The sequence below is a fragment of the Thermobia domestica genome, chromosome 17 (genome assembly GCF_964235325.1).
Source record: "Thermobia domestica chromosome 17, izTheDome1.hap1.1, whole genome shotgun sequence".
Taxonomy (NCBI): Eukaryota; Metazoa; Arthropoda; class Insecta; order Zygentoma; family Lepismatidae; genus Thermobia; species Thermobia domestica.
This window is the reverse complement of record NC_137470.1, coordinates 145,912,256-145,939,829: the sequence shown is the minus strand read 5'-3', so window position 1 is coordinate 145,939,829 and position 27,574 is coordinate 145,912,256. Positions and strand designations below refer to the sequence as shown.

General features: G+C 36.9%; 1 protein-coding gene across 8 annotated transcripts in view; it reads left to right on the top strand.

The window, feature by feature from the left end:
- LOC145674390 (uncharacterized) overlaps window positions 1-27,574 on the top strand; it is a 253,542-nt gene that overhangs the window by 87,941 nt on the left and 138,027 nt on the right. Inside the window, exon 1 of one of the 8 annotated variants that reach the window (XM_081744371.1) lies at window positions 27,282-27,436. The exons of 4 other annotated variants lie outside the window; for them this stretch is intronic. In XM_081744371.1, the coding sequence (XP_081600497.1) occupies window positions 27,386-27,436 (51 nt within the window). In that variant the 5' untranslated portion in view covers window positions 27,282-27,385. Of the gene's footprint in view, window positions 1-27,281; window positions 27,437-27,574 lie in introns of those variants that run through there. 3 more of the 8 variants (XM_081744379.1, XM_081744377.1, XM_081744378.1) reach the window with 3 other exon arrangements.

The window sequence follows — 27,574 nt, the reverse complement described above, 5'->3', positions numbered from 1 at the left end:
CGTTGTCCTGTAACAGGAGGACCCCTTTGCGATTCAAAATTTCTGGCTCCAGAGTTTTGTTTTTTTTCTTGAGCACGGCTCAACTGCTGACAGTACACAGTTGCATTTGATCCTCTGACTAGCTGATAGCAGTATTTTTTTTTTCAAAATACTGTCCAAAAAATTTGGACTTGAACTTAGTAAAATCAAGGAATTTCATTGAAACGCATTAAACTCATCCGATATTGGCCAAAGTTGATATGGTCATAGACTTTAACGAGTCTGGTACGAGTGCGAGCTCAGCACGAAATATTGTGATGTACAGACCTTTGGTTCTCGGTTCTTGAAAGATATAAATTAGAAATAATAATTCACAAAGGTAAACAGTGTAAAATTTATGCTTTACAGAATATTAAAATATAATTATTCACTAATAGTGATTATCAATGCGTTATCAACAATATATTTTATAATGTAAGAAAAGACTAACAAATAACGAAATAGAGGGATCCCTTATAAACTGATCGTGATAGTATCAGGCAACTCTGTAATAAATTGACTTTTAGCAATTGGTTTTAACAAAATATGAAACATGAAGTTATTATATGTACTGATACTGATTCTAAAGACTCTTCACTAAGATCCCCCATTCATTTCTCATATTTTCAATAACTAACTAAGTCAGTATCAAAAACAGTTTGATTGCTTTCAAAAATAGGCAATTAAATACTAACAAAATATTATTGAATGGTTTATTTGTTCTAAAGATGTTTTATATACGGTAGGACAAAGAACTAAGTATCTGACTATAATAATCTCATCAAACGAGAATTCCATTTTTAAACAGATGGGTCTTCGTTTTCGTATTAGTTTTTACTGCTACTAACTTCAATAGAACTACTAAGATGAAATATTTTTATTTGGTTGTTTATTGAAGTTCAGTGTCCCTTTTCAGTATCGAGCGAGACTATACAAGACGTGGACCTACATTTTAAAGTGGACTCCGAACCACCATAACACGTTGAGTTGTTTCCCACTCGGGACCCTGTGCATCAAAGGAATACGCGCTAACCACTAGACCTATGGGCAGGGCTTGAAATCTTTTCTTGGGATTATGAAATTATATATTTAAAAGAAACGTTTGTAGCTTCCCAGTATCTCTCTCATTCTATGAGAATCAGTATTGTGACCGGGGATTTAGTAAGTATTTATCACTTTCCCTTGCATTAGAGATGGAAACTACCATTGTGGCACAGAATCCATATCAAAAACTGCTTCCAGCTATCGTTTTTTTCTTTACTATGAAACTGGAAACAGTAGCTTCTCACAATTTCCGGTTTACATAGAGGGATAGCAATCGAGATGACAATCTTCGAATTCTGGATTCATATTAAAAAAAAAAAAAAAACATATCTCCTTATCTCGTCATTTTTGCTCTATAGTGATCATTATTGAAATTAGAAGTGGCAGTAAATTTCTACCAGAGGATAAAATTTAAAAATAGAGTTTTCCCCAAGGTACTGAATTAATGCTTCTCGCTAACTATTACCATGCTCTATAGTGATCAATACTGAAACCGGGAGTTGTGATCAGGGGCGGATCCAGGACGGACTTTGGGGGGTGGCGCTGGGTTGTAATACTGCTACTTAGAGCTACTTTTAAGAGCTCCAAACTCTGGGATGGGTTTTATTTATATATAAATTAGAAAGTGTCCTTCTGGGGGCGATCGCCCCGATCGCCTCTCCTTTGGATCCGCCCCTGGTTTGATACATTTCTTCTACTTCCTGCTTTTGTAGAGAAACAAGTGAATTTCGTTTCACAGTATAAAACTGTGGTAGACTTCCAATCTATGCGAATTGAATACTCAAACTTCAATAAAACAAGTAGCACAACTAAAACTCCTGGTTGGAATATATTAATAAGATCAAAGATAGAATCTGTTCCTCGAATGCTGAACCCGTATCAAAAAGCCATTATTAGCTATCACGTATCGTTTTTGTTCTATGGCGATAAAGATTGAAAGAAGGAATGGTTAATTTGAACCACTTCCGGCTTGAATAGAGGGTTAAGGAAGGAGATGGAATCTATCCTTAGGACGCTAAATCGATTTCAGAAAACTTCTTCTCGATATCTTTTATAGTTTTTGCTCTATGAATATAAGTAGTGGAACCGAAAGTAGTAGTAAATTTCAAGCATTTCGGGTTACAAAAGAGTGAAGCAGGTTATGACGATATGTTCTCTTGAAACCCTGAATTGGTTCCAGAAAATTGTTTGTCGCTATCTATTACAATTTTCGTTTTATCGCGACAAGTGTTAAAACCGGAAATGGTTAATTTTTGAACACTTTCGGTTCAAATAAAGTGTTAACGAAGAAGATGAAATGTATTCTTGGGATGGTGGATTGATTTTTAAAAGATGCATCTCGATATCTCTCACCGATTTTGCTCTATGGAAATTATCATTACCCATAAAATCAAAAATAGTAATAAACTTCAACTATTTCTGCCTTTGTGGAGTGTTGAGGATTGTAATGATATTTCCTCTTGAGACCCTGAATCGATTGTAGGTGAACAACTTCTCGCTCTCTGTTACCAATTTTGTTCTGTGGCGATAAATGTTGAAACTTGTAATCGTTAATTTGAACCACTTCTGGTGTGAATAGAGTTCAAGGGAGAAGATAGAGCCTATTCTTAGAACGCTTGGTCGATCGCGAAAAACCGCATCACGATTTCTGCGATTTTGCTTTATAAAAATCAGTATTGAAACCAATATACTAGTAAATTCATCCACTTTCGGTTTCGATAGTATTGTGGGTTGTGATGATATATAGCTTATATACTCTTGAGACGCTGTATCGATTCGATTGAAAAAAATACTTGTGGCTATCTATTTCTATTTTTGTTGTATATCGATTAATGTTGAAACCGAAAACGGTTAATTTGAACAACTTCCGATCTGAATAGAGGGTTAATGGAAAAAATAGACCTATTTTTTGGAAGCTGAATCGATTGCAAAAATCTACATCTCGATATCTCGTAATTCTGTATTGAAACCGGAAATAATAGTAAATATAAACAATTTCTGGCTTTGATTGAATGTTGTGGTTGCAATAAATCGCTTTTCACTATTACCCTTTTCGTTCTATAGCGATAAAAGTTGAAACCAAAAAAGGGTATTTGAACCACTTACTCCTTGAATAGAGCGTTAATGGAGGAGATGGAATCTATTTTAGGGGCTCTAACTCGACCGCAAGAAACGACTTCTCAATATCTGTTACTGTTTTTCCTCTGACACCTGTCGACAGACAGACGGACAAAGCCATTCTAAAGACTTCTGACATTTATGCATAGCTTAAGCTGCAAGTGTAATAAGGTTGAACATTGAATATATTCTTGGGACACTTAATTGGTTGTGGAAAACCGCGTCTTTCTATATATTATCGTTTGTGTTCTGTGGTGATCAACAATGTAGCAGAAAGCGTTAGATCTCTACCACTTCTGGATTAAATAAAAGTAAAATGGATTAGATGAATCTATTCGTGTTGCAAAAATTCGCTTCCGCAAAAATTCATTTTTCCAAAAAGTATTTTTCAAAAAAAATGGGGCCATCCCTAGTCTTGACGAGTGAAGATCTTACGACTTCTTAGAGTGGCTAACAAGGCACAGCATAGCGAAATCCATGAAATAATTCGTTGTGGCAACGCTTCCGCATCAAACAATTGAAAGATTTCGGCCTCAGCAACTTGTTCCTCCCTTTTCAAGGGAGGTACAAGAAATCACATATCGCCAGCAAGGGCACAGTTGAAATAGAAAGGATCGAGTAATGTGTACGATACGATAACGACGATAATAATAGTAATAATAATAATAATAATATAGCAAAGGATTAGAAATGAAATCAAATTGAAGTTTTAACGTCCCATGATTATGTCCTTTGGGCCAAAGGAGACGGATTATTAAGGGAAGTGAATGATGAAAGAATTGATGGCATGATAATGTGGGAGGAGACGAGAGTAGTCTAGAAAACCCACGGACACGATGTTGTCTACCACAAGCTTACTTGTCCGGGAATCGAATCCGGGATCTCAAGCATCAAAGATAAGCGTTCTACCACTGAACCACCGTGTCCCCTAACGAAAGGGTTTAATAGGGTGAATGGTAGGTAATTTTACAGTTAAGCGCGGAACAGAGAGTGAGTTCTGAAGTCGAGAGCTCACGTAAGTATTTTATAGCTCATGTTCTTTTTATCTTGATATCTGTGCGGTCGACGATTTATTACCACCTCATGAGATTACCACCTTTGTTTTAGATTAACCTTCTGCGGAGTTTGAATCCCGGTTCTAAGCACACAAATCAGGATAGTCGGACCATTCACCCACAATCATTGAGCTCTGTGAGCTGGGGAAGGAGGAATAGAAGACTATAAATACATTTGGTGTTTATTTTCTTACGAGTTTTTGTCCTTGTGCCCACATACCTGTATCAGAATAGTGCCAACGCTGGAGGGGTGCTTATGGAAGTTCCACATCAATATAGGGTTCAGTACTGAAAACTGTCATGTCCTACCTGCTACATTTGTATCAAGTTTTGAAGGCTATTGTCTTCAAAACTATAGAAAAACTGTCGTTTTCCCTTTCATGATCATAATGGGCTAAAAATATAAAGCACCTGGACACGGAATTCAGGTTAGAAGGTCAATGACCTCGAACACGCGACAGGGAATCACACTGACTGCAGCACGCGTAGTTACAGGAGAGCGTCCTGTCATGGCCTTACTCCAATCTTGGTTTCACTTTTCCTTTTTTTGTTTTGGAAATAAATTTCAAATTGGAAATAAATTGTTTGTATTCTGGAATAAATTACAAGCTGCTTTTATAAACGTAATGTAACCCGTAAGAAGTAGCCTTTGTGAGTAATTTCCAAGTTCTACGTAATGACATTTGAATTGTTTAATGAATTTAACCTGGGTCCAGGATAATATTGAATACCTGTATTTCATGGCACTTTTTTCTTTAACATACTAGACAAGACAAATTCTGAAGCGTTTCTCGCTAGTCCAGCGGCTACCTCGAGATGCCGGGTTCGATTCTCAGCAGGAGAGCATCTAATAGGGTGAGACCTCTCTTGAATAGGCCGCGATGGCTCAGTGGTAATGCGTTTACCTGTGGTGCATGAGTCCCATCTCGTGGCAAATGAAGTTTGTAGTGGACAAACATTGTGCGCTTGGGTTTTCTCGGGGTTCTCCCCTTTTCTTCATTAGACCATTCATTCATTCCTCGTCAACACAGTCTCCTTTAGCCTAGCCGAAATAACCGTGGGACATAACACTTATATTTCATTTCCAGTCTGTTCTAGGGCTAAAGGAACTTATCACCCAGTAGTTACAAACGATAAAGCGAGCTTTGTGGTAGACAAACATCTTGTGTGTGGGTTTTCTCGGGGTTCTCCACTTTTCTCCCACTTTATTCATTTTACCAATTCATTCATTTCTCGTCGTCACAGTCTCCTTTAGCCTAGCCTGAATAAACGTGGGACGTAAAACTGAAAGATTTCATTTTTAAATTAAAAAATTGTGAAAATTTTAATAGATTCATTTAATCGTTAATTTTGTAACGGCTTAATTACAAGTCTGGTATTTAGATACACTACTTTTGCTTTAAAGATGGAGCTAGTAATGAGGTAAAAGATACAAACAATGAATTTCAGGATTGCGAAGATTTGTCGTTCATTCATTTCGGCAAATCCGTATTCAGTCATGTGAGAAAATTCACTGTTCACTAAACGTCAGCCCAATGGAACATGATTTGCAGATAATAATAATTGAGGATCAAAGGTGTTAGTCTGCATTACCAACCCACTTCTTGACATTGCTTGTTAACAGGAAAGCCGGTCTGCAAGAACACCATTAATCAACCATTTTTACTGATACGGGATTACATGGTTCTCTGATCAGTGTGTTAGAATGTGACTTTGTGCTGAGAACAAGGGACACATTTTTGTCGCAACGCTTATTTTATCCCATGAAGAGCTCCATTTTCTCACAAACTTCCGTTCGGTGCTTACACAATACACAAATACATATTAGAGATAGGTATAAGCCATTTTTTTTTAGAAAATAGAAACCGGAAATCGGTTGCTAGGAAAACAAAGAAAAAAGAAAAGAAATTTCGGTTTATTCAAAACTGGTTGTTTTTTTTTTCACTAGAGTCGGTTTAGGTTTTCTTCGAAAACTGGTTTAGTTTTTCACCGAAACCGGTTTCATTTTTTTTTTTAAAGAAAAACGGTTTGGCGCTCTAAAAATCGGTTCGATTTTTCACCCAAACCAGTTTCACCAAAGGAATTATTTTATTATTATTATTATTATTATTATTATTATTATTATTATTATTATTATTATTATTATTATTATTATTATTATTATTATTATTATTATTATTGGAACAAGCATCATATTCGCCGAAGCCGGTACCTGTTCTTTTCATAAATTAATTTCGCTCGTAGAATCTAATTTTTCTATACTATTACATTTCCAAAAATAATACTGTTACATTTCACGTTAGTCACATGAAAAATGGGGAATGTTATAAAACGTTTCTGATCAGAGACAATAGGGTTCTTATTTAATGGGTATTTACATCTTGTAGTACTTGTTTGAAAACAATAAACAAAAATGTTTTAATAGTAAACTGAACCGGTTTCTGAGGTTTCGTTGATATATTACCGAAACTTTCACACATGTTACTAATAATAAGCGTTTGCTTCAGTCAGATTTTAACGGGTGTTTCAGTGAAAAAGCCGTGATTTTGAAGTGCAACAACGTATTTTATTGATGATCATAGTAAAAGAAATTTACATGGTATGATAAGTGAAAGACTAAAGTTTAATGTAACACATGTTCGAAGTGTCCACCCTGACGATTGGACACTTTCCTGACCCTGATGCGCATATTATCAAAACCCTTACCAAGGGTGACGTGATTAACTGCTGCCGTACACTGTTCGATGTGTACTCTTAATTCATTTAAATATCGAGGTTTAGGCTTGAATACCTCCTGCTTGAGGTAATCCAGTAAAAAATAATAAGGATTAATGTCTAAGCTGCATGGAGGCCACTCTAAGACTGTTCCAAAAAAAAAAAAAAAAAAAACAATGGATAGCGATTAGAGATTACACGATTGCGGAATTTTGTGTGATGGAAATTAAGGACAGGTTCTGTTGTATGCGGTTTAGCTCCATCCTGCTGGAATCATTGCCGACGAAGTGGACACCTTTTACGACAAAGACTAGTATAGAAGTAATGCTCAAGCATTTCCAAATAATTTTCATAGGCGTCAAAGAAGAAAGGTCCAATTATGCCACGTTTTGTTACAGCACACCAAACCGAAACCTTTTTCGGATGCAGATGTGAGTCTACCACTTCATGCGGATTTTCTGTTGCTCAAAATCTTACATTTTGTTTGTTTACTTCACTGACTGACAAAAGTAAACTTACCCTGTTCAGAAAGAAGGCGTCTGTACACCACAAGTTTTCAATAATGTCTGGGTCATCAGCAATTAATGCACTGAACTGATTTGCAAAATGCAGACGCCTTCTTTTTGTAATGTCTGTTAATTTTTGAAGCATCTTCATTTTGTAAAGGAACATTTGCAAATCTTTTCGCAGAATACGCCAACATGATATTACGGATATTGCATTTTCTGCTGACAAACGTTGCAGAGATTTTTTTAGTCAGGCTAATCACATTAGATGCTGGAACTACTGCAATACACTGTTCTGTACGCACAGTTGATCTGGATCCCCCCTCTTCGAAGTCCTGTAACATTGCCAGTCTTATTCAACTGATCAACATAACGCCATATGGACTTGGTGGATGGTGCCCATGAACAATGATTCTCCAGTCGGAACCGTCGTTGGAGACCAACAAGGGAGCGTGATTCAATGAACCAAGGCACCAACGAGATCTTCTGCTGCTACGTAAGTCTACGGTCCGCCATTATTATACTGGACTATGGAACCTTAGAAAAACATTATAAAACAAAATTTATCCTTTTTCGCTGTGTATTTACATATAAATATTACTATAGTATTATTCAAATAAATTTTGTAGCCGCTAGAAATCACGGCTTTTTGGGTGAAACACCATGTATTTCTGCTTTTCGTTTCACTTTGTGAAATTGTGGTAGACTTTCAAACTACAAAGATACAATATAGAAACCGAATTTGATAGAGAAATGCTGAATCCATATCTAAAAACAATTTCTTGCTAGTTCTTACCGTTTTCGTTCTATGGGCATCCACCATTGAAACTAGATGTAAATCTACGATTTCCAGTTTCAATAAAATGATAAGGACGAAGACGCAATGTGTTCTTGGGACGCTGAATCTATATAAAAATCATGTTTTGCCACCTTTTAAAACCACTTTTGCTCTATTCAAACCTAAAATGAGAGATTTGTACCACTTTTCGTTTGAGTATAGAGATGAAAGCGGAGACCAAACCTATTCTTGGGCTTCTACCGGCTTCAATGTAGAGATAAGGGCAGAGATGAAACCTGTTTTTGGGGCGTTGCTGCTTTTCGCGTATAGATAAGGGCGGAGAGGGAATCTGTTCTTGGGCCGCTACCGGTTTCAATATATAGATAAGGGCTGAAATGGAACCTGTTCCTGGGCCGCTACCGGTTTCAATATATAGATAAGGGCTGAGATGGAACCTGTTCCTGGGCCGCTACCGGTTTCAATATATAGATAAGGGCTGAGATGGAACCTGTTCTTGGGCCGCTACCGGTTTCAATATAGAGATAAGGGTGTAGATGGAACCTGTTCTCGTGCCGCTACCGTCTTCAGTATAGAGATAAGGGTGGAGATGGAACCTGTTCTAGGAACACTGAATGCGCATGAAATATATTTCTTCTGCTGACAGAGGGCGTGCGTGTGGACAGATTTCTCCAATATGTATAATCCTTTTGATATTTAAGAACTCCCCGTATATTTATTTGCATCTCTGTAAATATTTTGTGACAAAGCCAGTTATGTTTATCTTTTAAACCACTTAGTTCAACAAGTTTCTAATGTAGCCAATCAAATGCCGTTGTTATGGTTATTGCTACAAAACATCATCTACTGATTATGAAAATGTTTTTCATTTCTTTCATTTTTATCGCTTGTGTTCAGCTGCTCATTGAAGTTCTGAATGACTGGGCGGGGAGAAAAATCGTGTGTAGACACGTACGTTCTCGGCTGCCACCTTACAATCATACGTGCTCATAAGAGTTTTTCATTCATTCTGCAGTTTATATTGCTCCATAACACCCGAGTCTTTCCACAGTGTTGTCAACCCTGTTCGAATTGAAGTTAAGCATCAAAGTCTCGAGATAGAATTTTAGAAAGAAGTATTTAAAGTTATCACACAATATTTGGGTTAGGATTACCATATTGCCTGCTTTTACCCGGTGCCGCCTATTTTTCTGATTGCAGCAGAAGGCCTGATTTCTTGAGCTCCAAGAAACACGAAAAAGAAAATCATTCCTTTGTAGTTCATTTTAATTTAATGCCTTTACGTTTCTATTTCTCCTCCACTTAAACCTCTTAAGATACGCATTATAATTAAAGTGTAATAATAAAGGTCCATAATGTCACCTCACTTTCATGCTGAAAAGGATTAATTTAAATTTAAACGTCATTGTGAGTATACTATTCATCTTAGCGATCCCGAAAAATATGGATTAAACAGTAATATCGGCCGTTTTAGATTATTTTTACATGTCACCAGTTTTTATATATATATATATATATATATATATATATATATATATATATTGTGCATAAAATATGACCCCGCTTCACCCTTAGGATATATATTTCAATAAATTTAATATCATTTTGTCTTTCGGTGGCCAATTGCACCAGGTATCATTTGAACTGGTTCCGTGGTTATTGCATTATATGATCAGGCAGAAACTCTCATTAACTTTTATATAATAAAAGGACCCCGTACGATTCTTATGGAGATTGGATTTCGGTTGAATTGCTTGAAACTGTGATATGTTGTAGATATTGTGATCTTGAGAAAAAGTGTCAATGGGCACAGCCACCAATCACGTATCGTTTAGCCACTCTAGGGGCACTTCTTTAAAAACAGCTGTAGATAACGATATTCTGGATTTCAGTGGAAATGAATGAAAGTGTGATATGTTGTGGATGTTGTGATCTTCAGAAAAAGGGCTAAGTTGTGGCTGCCGAGAAACTGTAAGTCAGTTGGTAAAGAATTTGTTCGCATTTGGGAGGTTTGACCCGGGCCAGCCATCCTGGATGGAGTCTTCCGGGGTTTTCCATTGTCCGGCAAAGTGAATATCGGGGGGTTACCTAGTGTTGGCCGCTATTCTCCCCGTCCGTTTCCTGTGTTGTGTAATTGCTTAGGTACGTCACCCCTGTTACGTGACGGGTTTAGGTGAAAGTTAAAAACCTGTACAAGAAAATGTAGATGTCAGTTGAGGTTGCAAATATCATAGCTGCCGCGGCTCTCCACTGTCTGATGTGCAGTGACACTATGTTGATACTCTGAAGACAGGTGGGCTCAACCTCTGCTGCAAACGCTTTGACTGACGTTTTCCAGTTCTTTTACACAGATGGATGCCCTGAAAGTACTTGAACGACAACCCTGGTCATTAACGTCTCTGTCTTGGTATTTGGATCAGTGTTCGCCGAGGAGTGTTGTACTCTTGACGTAAAATATGCATCCATCACAATCACCAAAGCAGTCTAGAAATACCAACGAAACATCGGTTTAATAATCATACATACTTTCAATGAATAAAAGCCTTTGTTAGTGAAATATGCACATACTGTGTATATGCACCACTAAACAGTCACTGATAGGTTTGCGTTCAGCCGTGACGTTTTCTAAGGATGAGAAGTTCCAAACCTTTTCACGGTTTCATGAAATTCCGCCGAAATCCAGAATATCGTTATCTTTAGCCGTTTCTAGAAATAGTTTCCTACTAGTGGCCAAACGGCCAGTGATTAGTGGTTCTGTAGGCCTACATTCAGACTTTTCCTCAGAATCACAATATCTGCAACTTATTACGGTTTCAGTCATTTCAACCGAAATGTATTTTCATTTTATCCATTATAAAGGGTGTTTCAAAACAACACCGACAACGTTTCGGAGGTGATTCCTGACACCAAGATAATACAAAGAGTATAGACCAAATTGTGTGAACAAATGCTTCCTTTCGGAGTTATAGGCTGCCGAAAAAAAAAAAAACTTTAAAGATCCATAGCTCCAAAACTACCGTAGTCCCAAGATCCATAGCTCCAAAACTACCGTAGTCCCAAGATCCATAGCTCCAAAACTACCGTAGTCGGGACAAGAATTCACTTAGTAACTACTATTTGCCCTATCCAAATATCTAAGTTTCACAATCCTGCGGTACTTCCGCAACAATTTTTATAGAGGTAGTGGTGAATACCTCAAATTATATATGCCCGTAGCCCAACTCCCTCTATGGAAATTGTTGCGTGAATACCGCAAGATTCTGAAACATGTATTTTTTTATTTTTATTTATTTATTTTTTGGATAGCACACATATTAGTTCCTCAGTGAAGTCTTGACGGGACTACGGTAGGTCCCATAGTTTCGGAGCTATGGACCTTAAAAGTTCATTTTTTTTTTATGTTTTCGGCAGCCTGTAACTCCGAAAGGAAGCATTTGTGCACCCAGGTTGGTCTATATTTTTATCATATCTTGGTGTCAAAAATCACCCCTCAAACGTTGTCGATGTTCTTTTGAATTATCCTGTATAATCAACGTTGCATCCAAAAATCGTAGATTTACACCAATTGTGATTGTAAAAGATAGATAAAAGACGTGATATAACTCTTTCTTAGGACTCCAAATCTGCGTAGAAGAAAACGCTTTCTGGCATGTCTTACCGTCATTGCTCTATTGATATAAATATTGAAACCGGAAGTGCTAGTAAATTTTAACCACTTCCGGTTTCCGTAGCGTTGCGAGTCGGAATGGTACGTTCTCTTGAGACGATGAATCGATTGCAGAAAACTACTTGGCGCAATGTATTACCGTTTCTGTTCAAGGTTGATCACCGTCGAAAACGGAAATTGTTGAGTTCTACCACTTCCGGTATGAGTAAAGTACTAATGGATGACATATAAGCTATTATTATGACGCTGAATCGATTGCATAAACTGTTTCTTGGTGTCTCTTATTGTTTTATCTCTGATACGAGTGGTCGATAGACGGACGGACGTAGCCGTTGAATAACAAAATGATATCAAGTCTTTAAGTGTTACGTCCCATGGTTTTGCCGGCTATGCTAAAAAAGACGGTGATGATGAGAAATGAATGAAATGGTGGAATGAAGAAAGTGGGAGGAAACGGGAGAACCCCGAGAAAACCCACGCACACGGTGTTTGTTCAGCACAAAGTTCACTTGGCGCGAGCTGGGATCGAACCAGGGACCCCATGCACCAGAGGTGAACGCTGTATCACTAATCCACCGCGGCCGCCCGTTCTATAACACTTCTGACATTTATGCATAGCAGACTTTTCAAGTCTAAAGTCGAAATAGTACGGTACTACTTTTACGGAGAACGTATATATTTTAGTATATATATGTATATAATTGAAGTAACTATGTGACTTCGTACTTTTTGAACCACCCGACCGATCTCGATCAAATTTTCAACACAGATGAAGTTGGATCCTGGGATGGTTTTTATCACTTCACTTTGACGGTGCAGCTTTTGAGATGGAGGGGGAAGATATTAGTGTCAAACCCAGTTTTCGGGGTCGCCAAGATGGAAAGTGACACTTCCGAAATCTTTAAGTTTAACGTCCTACGGTTATGCCGGTTAGGCTAAAGGAGACGGGTGATAATGAAAAATGAGTGAAATGGTGGAATGAAGAAAGTGGGAGGAACGGGAGGACCCCGAGAAAACCCACGAGCACGGTGTTTGTCCACCACAAAGTCCACACGGCGCGAGCTGGGATCGAACCAGGGACCCCAAGCACCGGAGGTGTGACACTTCCGATTCCGTTTAATCCAAATTGAACCTCGTAACGTGTGGAAAGGGCTAGATATACAGGGTGGAAAGAGAAGGTCATTACAAACTTCAGGAAGTGATTACTGAAATCAAAACCGGTTTCAAAGTAAAGGGTTGCCAACTTTGAATCCAAAATCGACTCGTGACAATTGAAACTGAACAAAACGTGTGGACTAACTTCGGGAGGTGGTTCCTGAGATCAAAGCAAGAGTAAAAAGTCTTATTGCAGTTTCTCGAATTCGTCTTCGTTTGCGAGATACAGAGTGTCCAACCTAAACTCCAAAAAACAATTCCGTTCAAAGGAAATACACGGAATACTTCTATGTAAATCAGAAGCGAAAGATTATTAGAAAAGTTGCTTGTCAGAAGGTAATGTGTAGCAATACGCTGGGGATTAGAGAAGAACAAGTGATTCAATCAGGCTGTCAGTGCTGCCATCCTGGTATATCGAGTTTGGTTTGCATATTGCACTGTCATATTATTAGGCATCTAAGTATTAGTTAATGAGTGCATGCAACATATGAAGCAGAGAATAGAGTCATTGTTGTCCTTGTTTTACAATACACTCGTTTTTGGAGTTTATTTTGTATTCCAAGTTGGCAACCCTGTATCTCGAAACTGAAGCTGGATTCGAGAAACTGCAAGAAGACTTTTTGTCTTGTTTTGATCTCAGTAATCACCTCCCGAAGTTTGTAACGAACTTTTCTTTACATCCTGTATATCTAGCAACTTCTCCAAGTTACGAGGCTGAATTTGGATTTAAACGCCAACGGAAGTGTCATTGTTTATCTCAGCGACCCTGAAAACTATGGATTCAAATCATAACGGTCATTTTCGGTCATTTTTAAATCTCCCCCCTTCCCTCTCCTGAGCTGCACCACCAAAGTGAAATAATAAAATCCATCCTAGGATCCAACTTCATCTATGTTGAAAATTTGATTGAGATCGGTCGGGTGGTTCAAAAAGTACGAAGTCACGAACATAGTTATCTCATATATATCTCTTATCTAATATAAATAAAATAAAGAGTTTGTGTGTTTGTCTGTATGTCTGTCTGTGTGCAGCCTGAGGACCAGACGAGTGGACCGAGAATTACCAAATTTTGATCAGGAGTACCGTAGCCCAGGCCGCAAATCAAGACGAAGCCATTTTTTTCAAATTTCGAACCAGTGGGGTTTTAGGGGGGGTGTTTACCGGAACCGGCTTCGGAACCAGACAAATTGACCGAGAGTTACCAAATTTTAGTCACGAATACCTTGGTCCAGGCTCCAAACCAGAGTTAAACGTTTTCGTCCAAATTCGAACCAGGGGGTCTCAGGGGGGTATTTAGCGGGACATATAAAAGTAGTAGAAAATGACCGATATTAGTGTCGAATTCATAGTTTTCGCGGTCGCTGAAATCAGTGGTGACACTTCCATTAGCGATGACTTGCAAATTTAGTTACAATTGCATGCGGGCCGGGAGTCAGCGGGAGGGAGGATATCGAGACATGTAAAAAATAGCCCAAAATGACCGATATTAGTATCAAATCCATAGTTTTCACGGTCGCTGAGATCAACGGTGATACTCCCACAGGCGTTGACTTCCAAATACTGACCCCGTGCGAAGTATGGGTATATTCAACTAATATATATGCATAATGCTATGCATAAATGTCGGGTGTGTTATAGAACTGTATGAAGGAGTTGTGTAATCAAAGTTATTATTTCAACCCATCGAAGCGCGCAATCAACGCTAGTTTTTGATAAATTCTACTTCCTTCAGAACAGGAAAGGCACACACTCCACTGGGAAATTAGAGAAAGGATACATATTTGCCCTTATATAAGTAATCAGTGGGTCGGATCCAACCCGGATCATACTATTTGAAAGTTAATTTCGTAATCAGAAACATGCCTTAATATTTTCCTGCATACAACTGATATTCTGTAACCCCTATGGAAGATGATTGGAACTGTCTTCGCCAGTTGTCAGTGTTTTTTTAGTGTAGACAGGTTACTCTAGTATGAACAGTCTTCGATCCACCCAAGGTAAAATAGAGGCAGACGACGGCGCTCGATAGCTTTCTGAGACGAAGTGGGTGTTCACGTGTGTTCGCAGAATTGCATTACCTGATAGCGTTTCATCCATGGCAACGTATAGTCAGGCAACATCTAAGAAACGATCGGTCAGCGGAGTGCGCAGGCGACAAAATTCGTTTCGTGTTCTGTTACTGTGGTCGCAGAATATTGTAAGACGAGAGAAAAGGCATGCGCTAAGGTTTAACCACACATCATGTCGCTTGTTTCTTTTTCTTCCTTTCTTAATTTTTATTTATTTTCTCTTTCTTTGTTGTGAATAACTTAGTAACAATAAACAATGTGATTATTTTGTAAAGTGGGCTTGTTTCTATTGTTTGAAGACTGGCCTTACAAAGAAAAAAAAAACGCTTCCGATTTTTTACGTTGATCGCTATAGGGCAGTGGTTCTCAACCCAATTCCTATCACGACCCCCTTATAATTTCTGGTTTTTAATAAGCTGGTGTGGAATTTTTAGATCAAAAGATACAATATATTTTTCATTCAAAAATTTTCTTGTAGGCCTTATATCTGCAGAACTACATATAGTGTAGCCAAACCCAAACTATCACTTAACTCAGTATGATGTGCTTATTCCGTTAAAAAAAGAAAAGAAAAAGAAAAAATAGAAAGAAAAAACTCGATTTAGGGGCCGTCTAAAAATTTTGTGACCCCTGATCCAAACACTAATTATTGGTCAAGATCTCAATCTTTTGATGCATTTTTTTCGAACCATTCCTAAAATTCTTGTTAATATACCTATTGTGGATAAAATAAAGAAAACCATTAGAACTGTTCCGAAAAATTGCGATATTTTATTTTCGTCCTGAAGCAGGCTACCCTTATTTTGGGGCATAGGGAGAAAGATGTTGAAAAACCTCATAAAAGCACTAAAATTAGAACATGATCTGCATACCTTGAACGGTATGCCTTCTAGACAGGGGCTCACCCACGCGGGGTGTCCACCGATTTTGAACACCCCTAAAAACTCCACAACTCGACTAACATTTGTACACTTTGTTCGTAGTACTATACTTGTTTAGGAGAGAAGTAATTGAGGTACCCTAAAGATTTCATTTTACATCTCATCTGTACTTTTCTTATAAAAATAATCTAGTTCTATTATCTTTTTTCTGAGACTATGAGTAATAATTGCTTATTGTGTTTTTGAGTGCAGAATAACACAGGTTCAATACTACATAGATGTATAGACTCCTCCCCCCCCCAAAAAAAAAATTTGGACCTTTCCCAACAAAAAATTCTGGGTACGCGCCTGCTTTTAGACAAATATACCTATTTACATTGGGACGGACAGATACCCGAAAATCATGTTTTCTGCATGTAAATCAATTGAAATCTCGATTGGATTGGAGTTCACCACTTTCAGCAGCGAGGATATATGAAAGGTTGACCTACAGTTTAATGTGAGATTAAAACCACATGAGCTTCCTACGGGAATTGAACTCAGGTTTCATGCATCGAAGACGCATAGGCGAACCTAATAGCCACGAGAGAGCTCTTGAAACCTCGAATTCAAGTTGTTTTTTTTTCTCACGTTCACCATACTTGTCTCCTGTCGTTGCCGAATAGTATAAAGGGGTGGGTGGACAGTAATGAAGGCTTTTAAAATTTGCGCAGTGGCAAGCAACAGTGCACACTTTACCCTTCGTGATTTTAAAGGTAAATTTTGAACTTTCAGTCAAGCAGCTACTGCATCATCACTATTTATCCTAGAATGTTGTTTTGTCCTTCATTCTCTTCAGAACAAAGCAAACCTTCCAAGAGTTACCATTCACATGTCCGTATCATATACCTGAAAAGGGGAATTCGTCAAAAATGAAGATTTTTCTGAATTTTAAACTGAAGACAAGTGGCTCTTAACTTGAAGCAAACAATACTAAATAAATTTTAGAGGGGGAGAGGATAGAAGGAGGAGGAAAATGCCATAACACTTGTACTCCATCATCGTCGACGTATAGTACTTTTTTGGATCTCATAAAACATTTTAGACAGCATTTGAGAGAACAAAACAAGCCTTTTAGATTGAACTATGGAAGGTCAAACAGATGATGTCATGACCCCACCAACTTGATGAGCTTCTTAAAACACATGGAACCTATTTCGTAATGCATGTACGAATGAACAATAAACAAACTCCAGCAGTAGTAGATGTTAAGTGAGCGTTTTAAATCAACGCTCACACACACACACACATATATATATATATATATATATATATATATATATATATATATATATATATATATATATATATATATATATATATATGTGTGTGTGTGTGTGTGTGAGTGCGCCATAAATGCCGAAAGGGTTAAAGCACCTTTGGCTGGCGTGAGATTAGAACAAAGGACATCTGACTAGTTCCAGAGCTGTACGACATTTCTGTATATCAATCGATCAATATCAAGATATTAATATTCAAAATGTTACTAATCTATGATTCAAAGCTTTTCGCAAGAAAGGTTCTTACGTACAAAATATCGAAAAAAAAACTATCTATTAAAATGCTACAATAGCAATCAAAAGCGCCTGAGCTCCAACCTATAACTTTGGCTTTCAAATCTTTCATTTACGGTTGTGTGTGATTTCACGTTTAACAGAGACAAACATTTTAAGTATTTGTACTTTAAATAGTCTAAATTAGTTAACTATATCTTTTTCATAAAGTTTATGATATAAAATTATTGTTCAAAGCCTTTTTGTTTTAATAAGCCTTCTCTAAAATCAATGCATGTGAGTTGTGCTTCCATCTTCCGAGTCCTTTAAACTATGTTTATATGTTTGTGGTCAATCCTTTCGACAATGAGATCTCGGAAACTACAGGATCTAGAAAGATGACGCTTTCACTGATCGATTGGAAATTTTGCGTAGATTGTCCAGTTTTAATTGAATATTTAAAAAAAAAACCATGGCTATTATTTCTTTATTACATTTTTTAGGGTACGCTGGAAGCGTTGAAATTTTTAAAAAAGTAAAGCATAATATCCTATGTGTTATACATTCCAACACCACCATGTATATTGGGGTTGTATATGTCTCAGGCGTTTGTTCCATGACCAAATGATAGTGAAAAAGGATGGATAACCATTTCTCGAGCCTTAAGATAAATCTATTTTTTGAGTGTTTCCCCCAATGAACACCATATATAACTGACATTATAATTAATTGTACGGTATATGTAATGTATTTGCTAATTACATACCACATGCAAGAAGAAAGAAAACACTGGTCATACATGAATTAGAAACTCCAATCGGAAGTAGGCTCAAATCTTGCAAACGGTGCGAGATATTGAGAAAAAATAATCGAAAAAATCTCCCCTTTATGATACTCCTTGCCGATTTTTTGTTTAAAATCAAGATGTCTTTCACTTGTGTCTGTAAAGGGACATGTACATATGTTGTGAGGAAATTAGAAGGAGATTTATGCTCATATGCGAATGATGCGCTGTGTAGAGAGCGCAGGTTCAGCTAGTTAATTATTAAAAAATCAAATAATTCTTCGAACGCCTGAGGAAAACTTATCCTAAAGTATGCTGCAACCAGATACTCCACAAAGTAAGACTGGTTGCATATAACTAAGGGATTAAGCCCCTTTTTTGTAGCCAGCTTTCTCCAAATAATTTTTCAGTAGTCATTGACGATGTCATTACAGTTTACTTGCCGGTCTTGCACAACTTTGGCAAAATATCATTCATTTTTGCTATGATTGATCGCCCACTGCGAGGAGCATTTGGAACATCGAAATTTCTGGAATGAAAACGAATGGATCATATTTTGTTTTTTCATGTTGATTTTGATAACGTATCATGCTCATGAACAACACCAATGTCTTCACGGGCCTGCGAAGCAATTGCGCCATTATGGAAGTAAAATTGTGTAATGTATCTCAGCAGTTTTGCGGAAAGTTCATTCATCTTCACGGTGCAATACTTTACGTCTGAGTATAAGAATTACAACTCTGTTTGCACATCTACTAGAGTCTTTCTATTTCAAGTGTGCGCCAGCTAGCGCTGCTGTCAGTGTGTGTTTTCCCGTACCTCCCTCCCTCCCTCAAAAGAGGAGGGACAAGTTGCTGTGGCCGGCGTCCTTCAATAATTGGATGTGGACAGGATTCTTTCCCCAAAGGAAGGGGAAGGTTCCTCTGAGATGGGGCCAAGGTATGATTCACATATTTTCGAAGGGCACACTTGAAATACAAAGTCTCTAGCTTCAACTGTCAAGTGTCAAATGGCGTCAGCCCTGATCCACTGTGACTCACATACTGGGTGATGTGCAACACTAATGCCGTCTTGTGCGCAAAACGCTCACTACTTTCTTTTACACTACGTCACATCTTGATGCTATTTTCACTAATATAACGAGCTATTTCCAAGGAAGCTTCTTAGAATAATAATATAGTAAATTTGATAATTAATTATTACGTATAAATATTTTTTCACGGATATTTTATAGAGAGACACATTTTATAGGAAGTTTGTGTCGTACTTTTAGCTCAGGTATCTAACTAAACTATTTGGATAACAATAAACCGGGGAAATTAAAAAAAAACTAAAAAGATTAATTTGGTCGGCTTGGTGCGACTTCAAATTTTTTTATGGATAATAGTAATAAATTATTTTGTACTTTAAAGCTCTTTATTATTATTATTATTTTGTGCTTTTAGAGCTTTTATTATTTTCTACTTTTAGTGCTTTATTATTATTATTATTATTATTATTATGTGCTTTTAGAGCTTTTATTTTCTACTTTTTAGTACTTTATTATTATTTTATGCTTTGAGAGCTTTCACCTTTCTCTACCTTTTAATGCTTTATTATTATTATTATTATTATTATTATTATTATTATTATTATTATTATTATTATTATTATTATTATTATTATTATTATTATTATACGCTTTTAGAGATTTCATTTTTTCTACTTTTAAGCGCTTTATTATTATTATGTTGCGCTTTTAGAGCTTTTATTATTTTCTACTTTTAAACTCTTTATTATTATTATTTTTTGCTTTTAGATTTTTTTATTATTTTGTACTTTTTAGTGCTTTACAAAGTCGATTCATATTTTTAAAAAGTTTTTATTGATGCGTCGATCAAGCTACAATATTTCGTCGATTTCTATTTTTGATATCGAAATCCGGATTATCTCAAATTCTATACCAGACGTAAGCTTTTTTGACACTTTTTGAAACCGCTAAACCCACGAATATGATATTGTTCACCACACGCGAACATACCTTGGAATCGAGCTATAATCCCATTGCATCAGACGTAAGTGCTCTGTCACTGGCCCCACCGTGGCCTCCAAATTTCTAAACGTTATCGTGATTTATCACTAGTACCGGAAGTTGAGGGAAAATCCTCTTTTTTACGAGTGCCCGAAGACGAGGCTTAACGTATGTTCATTTTGGGTGATTGTAGGCTAGAAAATGGTGGGTTTTATTTGTCCTTTTTGCCTTTCTCGCTTTTTTTTTGTTTGTTTATTGGTCCTTTTTTTAAGCTTTTAATAGGTCTTAACGTCTTTTTTTTCTTTTTGCCCTTTCATCTTTGGACAATAAATTTACTGATCATTAACTAGAATCACCACCACCTCTTACACGTAAAGAAAATTCAAAAGATAAGACATTCTTGAACGACTGGACTGATAAGACTAGATCTGCATCAATCACAAATCAGATAAGGATGCGTAACAATGTCCTCCAGCAAGGGAGGGTGAGGTTGGGGATGTTTTCTGATTTTAGTTTGTACTTCAGTTTCTGGAAGAAGGGCAGACTGTTAACCTACCAGAAGCTTGTATTTCTTGAGCATTATATTCATTAAATATGTAATTCTAATTAAGTTGGGTCTTATTTTTATGTCCATTTTTCCAATTTTTAGGTCCGTTTTTAAAGATATTTTAAAGTGTTCTTATAGGTCCTTTTTAGGTAATGTTTAGGTCTTCAACTTCCGAGACATATTTATCACCAAATTTTCAAAAGATGATTTGCACTTTCAAAAAAAAAAAAAAAAAAAGTATTTGGTGTATGTAGCCGACTTAGGATATTGAGCTCTCTTTGTCCCCATGCGGTTGTGTCAGTGTTTGCTTGGTGGCAGGTCCTGGGACTATGATTTCTTTTTTCTTTTTGTTTGTGTGTATAAGGTTTGGGCCTCAAAATGTTTCTTGCATATTTGTAAATCTTCAGCTTTCGTCTTTTAACACCCAATATTTTCTTTTATTTTTCAAATTATCGATCAGTTGTGTTCTTATTCCTCGCTTTCCTTCCATCTTTCCTTCTATGAAGAAGACAATTTCTTCGCACGATGCGTCAATCCAATTGGCTTACCTACGAAGGATGGTGGCTAGAAGCGTCCTCTTCCCTCCTGTCCGTTTCGAAATATCTTCATTTATTACTCTCTCTGTCCATTTTATCTTCTCCATCTTCGTCCAACACCACATTTCAAAGCACTCTAAATATTTCTTCTCTAATTTCTGTAATGTCCAAGTCTGAACCATACAGTCTAATTCTCCATATATGCACTTGACCAACTTCTTCCTTAGTCCAGTATTAAGCATAATAGTTAAGAGGGACCTTTTCTTGTTGAATACTTCTTTGGCTATTGCAATTGTTGACTTGATCTCTTTCGTGCTGTAAGAGTCTCTCGTCAAAACATTTCCCATATATTTGAAATTAAGAGCATTTTCTAGTTCTGTTTGTTCTACTCTCACCCGTAAGGGCACGTTTCCACGAGTTATTCTCATGATTTTCGATTTTTTTAATATTATTTTCCATTCCTTATAGTTTCTCAGTATCAACTATTTTGTCAATCTTCTCCTGTAGCCCTCCTTCGGTTTTGGCTATTATAACCGTATCACTTGATCTTGTTAATGATCTGCCCTCCAATCTTGAAATATCCCGTTCCCATTAATACGTCCTTCTCCGATGTAAGTATGCATGCAAAATTCATATAAAATCGGGCCGTATAAGTGAATAAAAAAAATGACAAAATCGAAGAGAGAAAAATAGAGATAGGAGGCTAAGTAAAATCAAGTTGAAACAAGATTGGAACCTCAACATATTTCTAAAATCTATGAAGAAGTGCTTTCCATTACAGAAAAAAAAAGAAAAGAAATCAGTAGGAAGATACAATGGGTTATTGATACCTAAGAATTTCTTCCTCAAATGTGATTTATTAGTGCATTGGAAATGTGAGCAAAAGGGAAATTTACCAATCTCTTGAAAGCACTTTCATACACTTGGGTGTGATTATTTAGGTCGAATATGTTAATAGGCGTCGTGCAGCGCCTCGCGTGTGCGTGCATGCTTGCGATTTTCGTTTCGCTTCACATAATCTCTTGTTTCGAAGTCTACTGTTTTTCATTTATTTACGTTACATTGCATTGTTTTGTGCACACAGTTAGTTGTCTGTTCCCATGTGTTCACTTAGGAATACAGAAACTTCCGGGTTCAAACTTTGGTCGAAATTCAGAACTGCTTATGGTCTCAACTAAATCTTGACACTCATACGCGAATATTTTTTTTCAGACAAGTTAGGCAAACAGAAAAAAAAATATAAAAGTTGCGTAACACCTTACAAACAGGTGTGATCGGGTATACGGCTTTTAGTTGAGTGATGTGTGTGATCAAGCCATTGGATTCCATCACACTAATTTCTGGCTTTCTGGGTGAACTTTACTACCTATTAATTCGACAATTCTACTATTGTCTTACAATGAGTGGCGTACGCAGAAGTTCATCAAGGGAGGTTCGAGCTGCCAAGTTCATATAATTTTATAAAATGTTTGTAATTTTTGCATATCATCTTGCTCAAGGGATTTAAAACCCCGAACTTCCCTTGTGTACGCCATTGCTTATAATATTGGTGAATTCAAAAGTGTCTGCAGAAGACATGATGCCTCACTGATGTGGAGTCCAGCTGCTGTGTGAAGAGTTCCTGTTTAGACACCCGGCCATGAGAGTTGTAGTGGACATTATATTGTGCAAGGGCTTCCCGTTTTCTCTCAAATTATCATTCTACTAGTTCTTCCATATACTTTTACTTTCACTAATAAACCATTTTCTTTTGCCCATAAACGATAAACGTGAAATGTAAACCTAAAAATATCAGGATTTTTTTTTTTTTGCGCCCAATCAGAAACATATTTAATAATAAAGTTTACGTGTCTTTTCCTTAGAATGAATGAGTTTTAGAATATATGTACAGTATAGGCTTTACATGCAAAACTTTTTTTTTTCACGTCAGAGGCAGGCGAGAATATTCAGTTAAGTAATTACTGCAAATTTCATTCATTTTCCAGAGTCTATTCTTTTCAATTCACTTCATACAAGGATCCGTTTCTGTGTATGGAATCCTTTTATTTCACTTCATTGAATAATTCTGAGTTCCTATGTGATTTTCCAATTTTATCTCCCTAAACATGATTTCGTTCTTATGGATCGAATTCCATGGTTCTGCTAAGTTGAAATAGTTCCGATTTTCTATACAAGTTTCTAATCTTCATTTCGTTCTTCATGCAAAGTTGCCATACCAGTTTCATCGAATGAACAAGTATAAGAAGTTGGGTTGGGAGGATTAATATCCCTTCTCTGACCTTCTGTCCGTTTTGTAGCATTATGATTATCAAATTCTGTGTATCTGAATCCATCAACTGAGCCCACCTGTCTAATTTGCTCCATCAAGCAAATCCAAAAAATAGATTCGTCTTTTGATTCCGCCCAAATCCATCCGGTTTCTTTCAAAGATTCGATTCTTTCATAGCACAAAGGATTCGTTCTTTTGAAACGAATCATTCCGCAATTATCCATCACTGCAGTTAAGGTTTAAAACCAGCTAATGTTCCATTGCCAGCTGTTTTGAGTCTATAACGTCTCATTCTTTGCAATTGGTCAGTTAATGGAATTTAAAATTCCCATTCTGAAACCATTAGCCCTTTTAGGATTTCCACTTTTTGAGGTAAATTTTAGACTTTCACTCAAACAGCTACTGCTTCCTTTCTATTTATCGTAGAATCGTGGTTCATAAGTCTTTTTTTTTTTTTTTTTTTTTTTTTTTTTTAATAAAGCATATTTTCCAACGGTACACTGGCTTGTCCGTATTATATACCAGAAACGGAAAACCGGGAGATTTTTCGCAAAAAAAAAAAAAAAAATCGAAATTTTTGCGCTCCCATTGGCCCGGGCCTGTGTTCACGTAGGGATCTGAATTTTTAAAAAAAATGTTACGTGCACTCATGCCCAAAATGATTTGATTTTCGCATATCTATAACTGTCTTCTTGTAAGAATATAATTTGATAATGATTTTGCAGGGTACTTTTAATACTGATACTATGTGTATAATCGGGAAAAGTATGATTGTGGTAAATTTCATAGGAAAACAATTATAAATGCGAAAATTAGAGTGAGTAAAACAAAATTTTGCTAAATGGAGAAGAAAGTTCTATTTTCGTTTTATTGTTCTTATTTACTGCTCTTTTGACATGAAATTTACCACATACATGTCATTGCCGACTATACACAGACTAAGCTTATAATAAATACCGGGCGAATTCGTTATCAAATTATATTCCTACAACAACACATTTATAGACATGCGACAATAATTTTGGACATGAGTGTACATAATGTGTGCAAAATTTCAATCTTGTATCTTGAAAAGTAAGATCTTGAGAAATTTTTGAATGTCTGAAGGTGGCCCCATTTTTCATATATATATATATATATATATATATATATATATATATATATATATATATATATATATATATATATATATATATATATATATATACCTCAAAATGTACTGCGTCATTATTATTTGACCTAGAGTCATGGTTTAAGGCCATTTTCTTCAGTATAACAAGCTCTTCCCAACGGTACCCCTCACATGTCCGTATCATACACCTGAACCGGAAAAATCGGGAGAAACCGGAATTTTTTGAAAAATCACGCCCTCTGAACACTTGGGCCCGGCCCCGGTTTCACGTAGGGATCTTAAAAATTTTGGGAAATGCCCAAAGGTACTCACAATCCGTATGCAAAGTTTCAATCTGATATCTTGAAAACTAAAGTCGTGAAAATTTTTTGAAATTTGCCTTAAGAAGAAAAAAATGTCACCCTGTTCCAAACCCCTCCTAGAGTGTTCTTTGGTTTATCCTTGACTTGACCAATAAAAATAAAAACCGGCTTAAATACCTGTTACAGAACTTAAATAAGCGGTCAAAGACGATATTAAGCCATGGTATATAAATATACCATAAATCCTAAAAGGATTAATCTGCTGCTCATTTTAAAGAAAATTACAAATAAATGATGGGACAAACTAAGATGTCACATTTACGTCACTGCCTTAAGAATTTGATAAAATCGAATGTGAAATAATTGATAGGATCACAGCACCTAATTCTCGAGGAAGCTTTCGTGTTCGAGCTTTGCTCGCCTCTTTTAAGACTTTGGAAGTGTCTAAATAAATTAAAGCTGGCGACGTCACTATTTTCTTCCCATTGTTATTATCATTGATTTTTCTGATTTTCATGTAAGTTGGCCTCCCTTGGTTTATCTGGAAGTTCATTGCGTAAATATTTACTTTTTATTTGTTTATTTATTTATTGTTGATCTTTGAAGGGGGAAACAGGAGTGAAAAAAGAACTTAGCATTGGAATGCCTCACTATACATTGTTTATATCCCGGGTCAAGAATTGGAGATACTGTTAAGCACTATTTCACCCATCGATTACATGTAAAATACATGTTAATTACGTATCAACCGGTGTAATTAATTTGCAAACGTCTGATAGTAGTGTCACTTCATTCACCTACAGTCAGTCCTCGAAGCGAGAGGGTATGGAATACTCTACCTCAAAGAACATGGACATTAAGCAAAAATGTTGGAAAACAACTGGAAACTTTCGAAATGTGGGTGTGGTGAAGAATGGAGGGAATTAGTTGGGTCGAGCGGAAAACGAATGAGAGGGTGTTAGAAATGGTAGGGAAGAAAAGGATGCTTCTAGATATTATTGAGAAGTGGAACAGAAGCGGATTTGGACATTGGCTAAGAATGAACTGTATTATGAGAGACGTGCTAGAGGATATGGTGGCAGGAAAGAGATGGAAGGGGCGAAGGAGACTACAATTAATGAACGATGTCGAAACAGAAAAATCATAAGTGAAGACAAGGATGTTAGCGGAAGACCGTGGAGCATGGAAGCTTCTCAGTTGCAGTAAATCACCTGCCAATAATGGCAGAATACCTATGATGATCTCCGAGCTCTTCCTTTTTTTTTTCGCGACAAGAGCTATGCTTACTCTGAATTGTACTGAAACATGTTGCTTTTTTAGGTTGTCCACTTCGCGCACTGTCCTTAGTAACTTAATAGTAGGGGTAATTTCTCCCAGGATTTCGTAACCTGCGTTGATCTACAGACTAAGGTGAAATCCGAACGGCCGTAATGCGTTCAAATTACAGTAGTGCCTCCGGGAATGGAACCTGTGGCCCTGTGCATTAATTGGAGCCGCGGTGGCTCAGTGGTAGAGCGTTCACTTCTGTTGTATGGGGTCCCTGGCTCTATCCCAGCTCGTTCCAAGTGGACTTTCTGGTGAGCAAGCACCGTGTGCGTGGGTTTTCTCGGAGTTCTCCCGTTTCATTCCACTTTATTCATTTCACTGTTGCATTCATTTCTCATCATCACCGTCTCCTTTAGCCTAACAGGCATAACCGTGGGACGTAAAACTGAAAGATTTCATTTCCTGTGCACCAGTGTCGCGCGCTAGTCACAAGACCAGAAGGAAAGTGTTTTTTTTTTTATTGTTTATCCATCTTCCATAATATTGTTGGTAACAATGATGTAAATTTAAAAAAATTATGGAACATCTATCTACTCTTGTAATAGAATTATATTTTGTTTTAGGGCGTTCCAAGATTTTAACATGTAGCTATATGGGCGAAAAAATAAGTTTCTTGTGCATGTCGATTTATCGCAATACATCATCACGATTTCGAAACCGAAGGGGCATTCCGTTGACATTGTGGAGTCGTGTGGACAGTGATGTCACTATTTAGATGAAGACAAGTTATCTTCAAATCAACTCATCCGTAGTAAATAATTTGAGGCATTCCTGATGTGAGCAATGGAAGTTTGAACCGTCTGCTAGCAATCCAACTCCGCCCCCTTTAGTTCTTATTGGCCATTCCTAAATATTTTTATTTTCCTGGAAGATTTTGCGCAGAAAAATCAGTTTTGATTTTTCCGCGGTTCAAGTGGTGTGGATGCGGAAACTGTATACATGCCTACCAAGGATGCCCGTGCTGCTGCACAAGGTAAAAAAAAGCATAAGAACAAAAGAAGTTGAAACATATTATGCCTTTTTCCCTATATACTGTATTTCTTGAATGATATTAATTTTAAGTTAGCCATTGTCCTTAAGTGCATGTTTAAATTTTGAATGCCCTTGAACT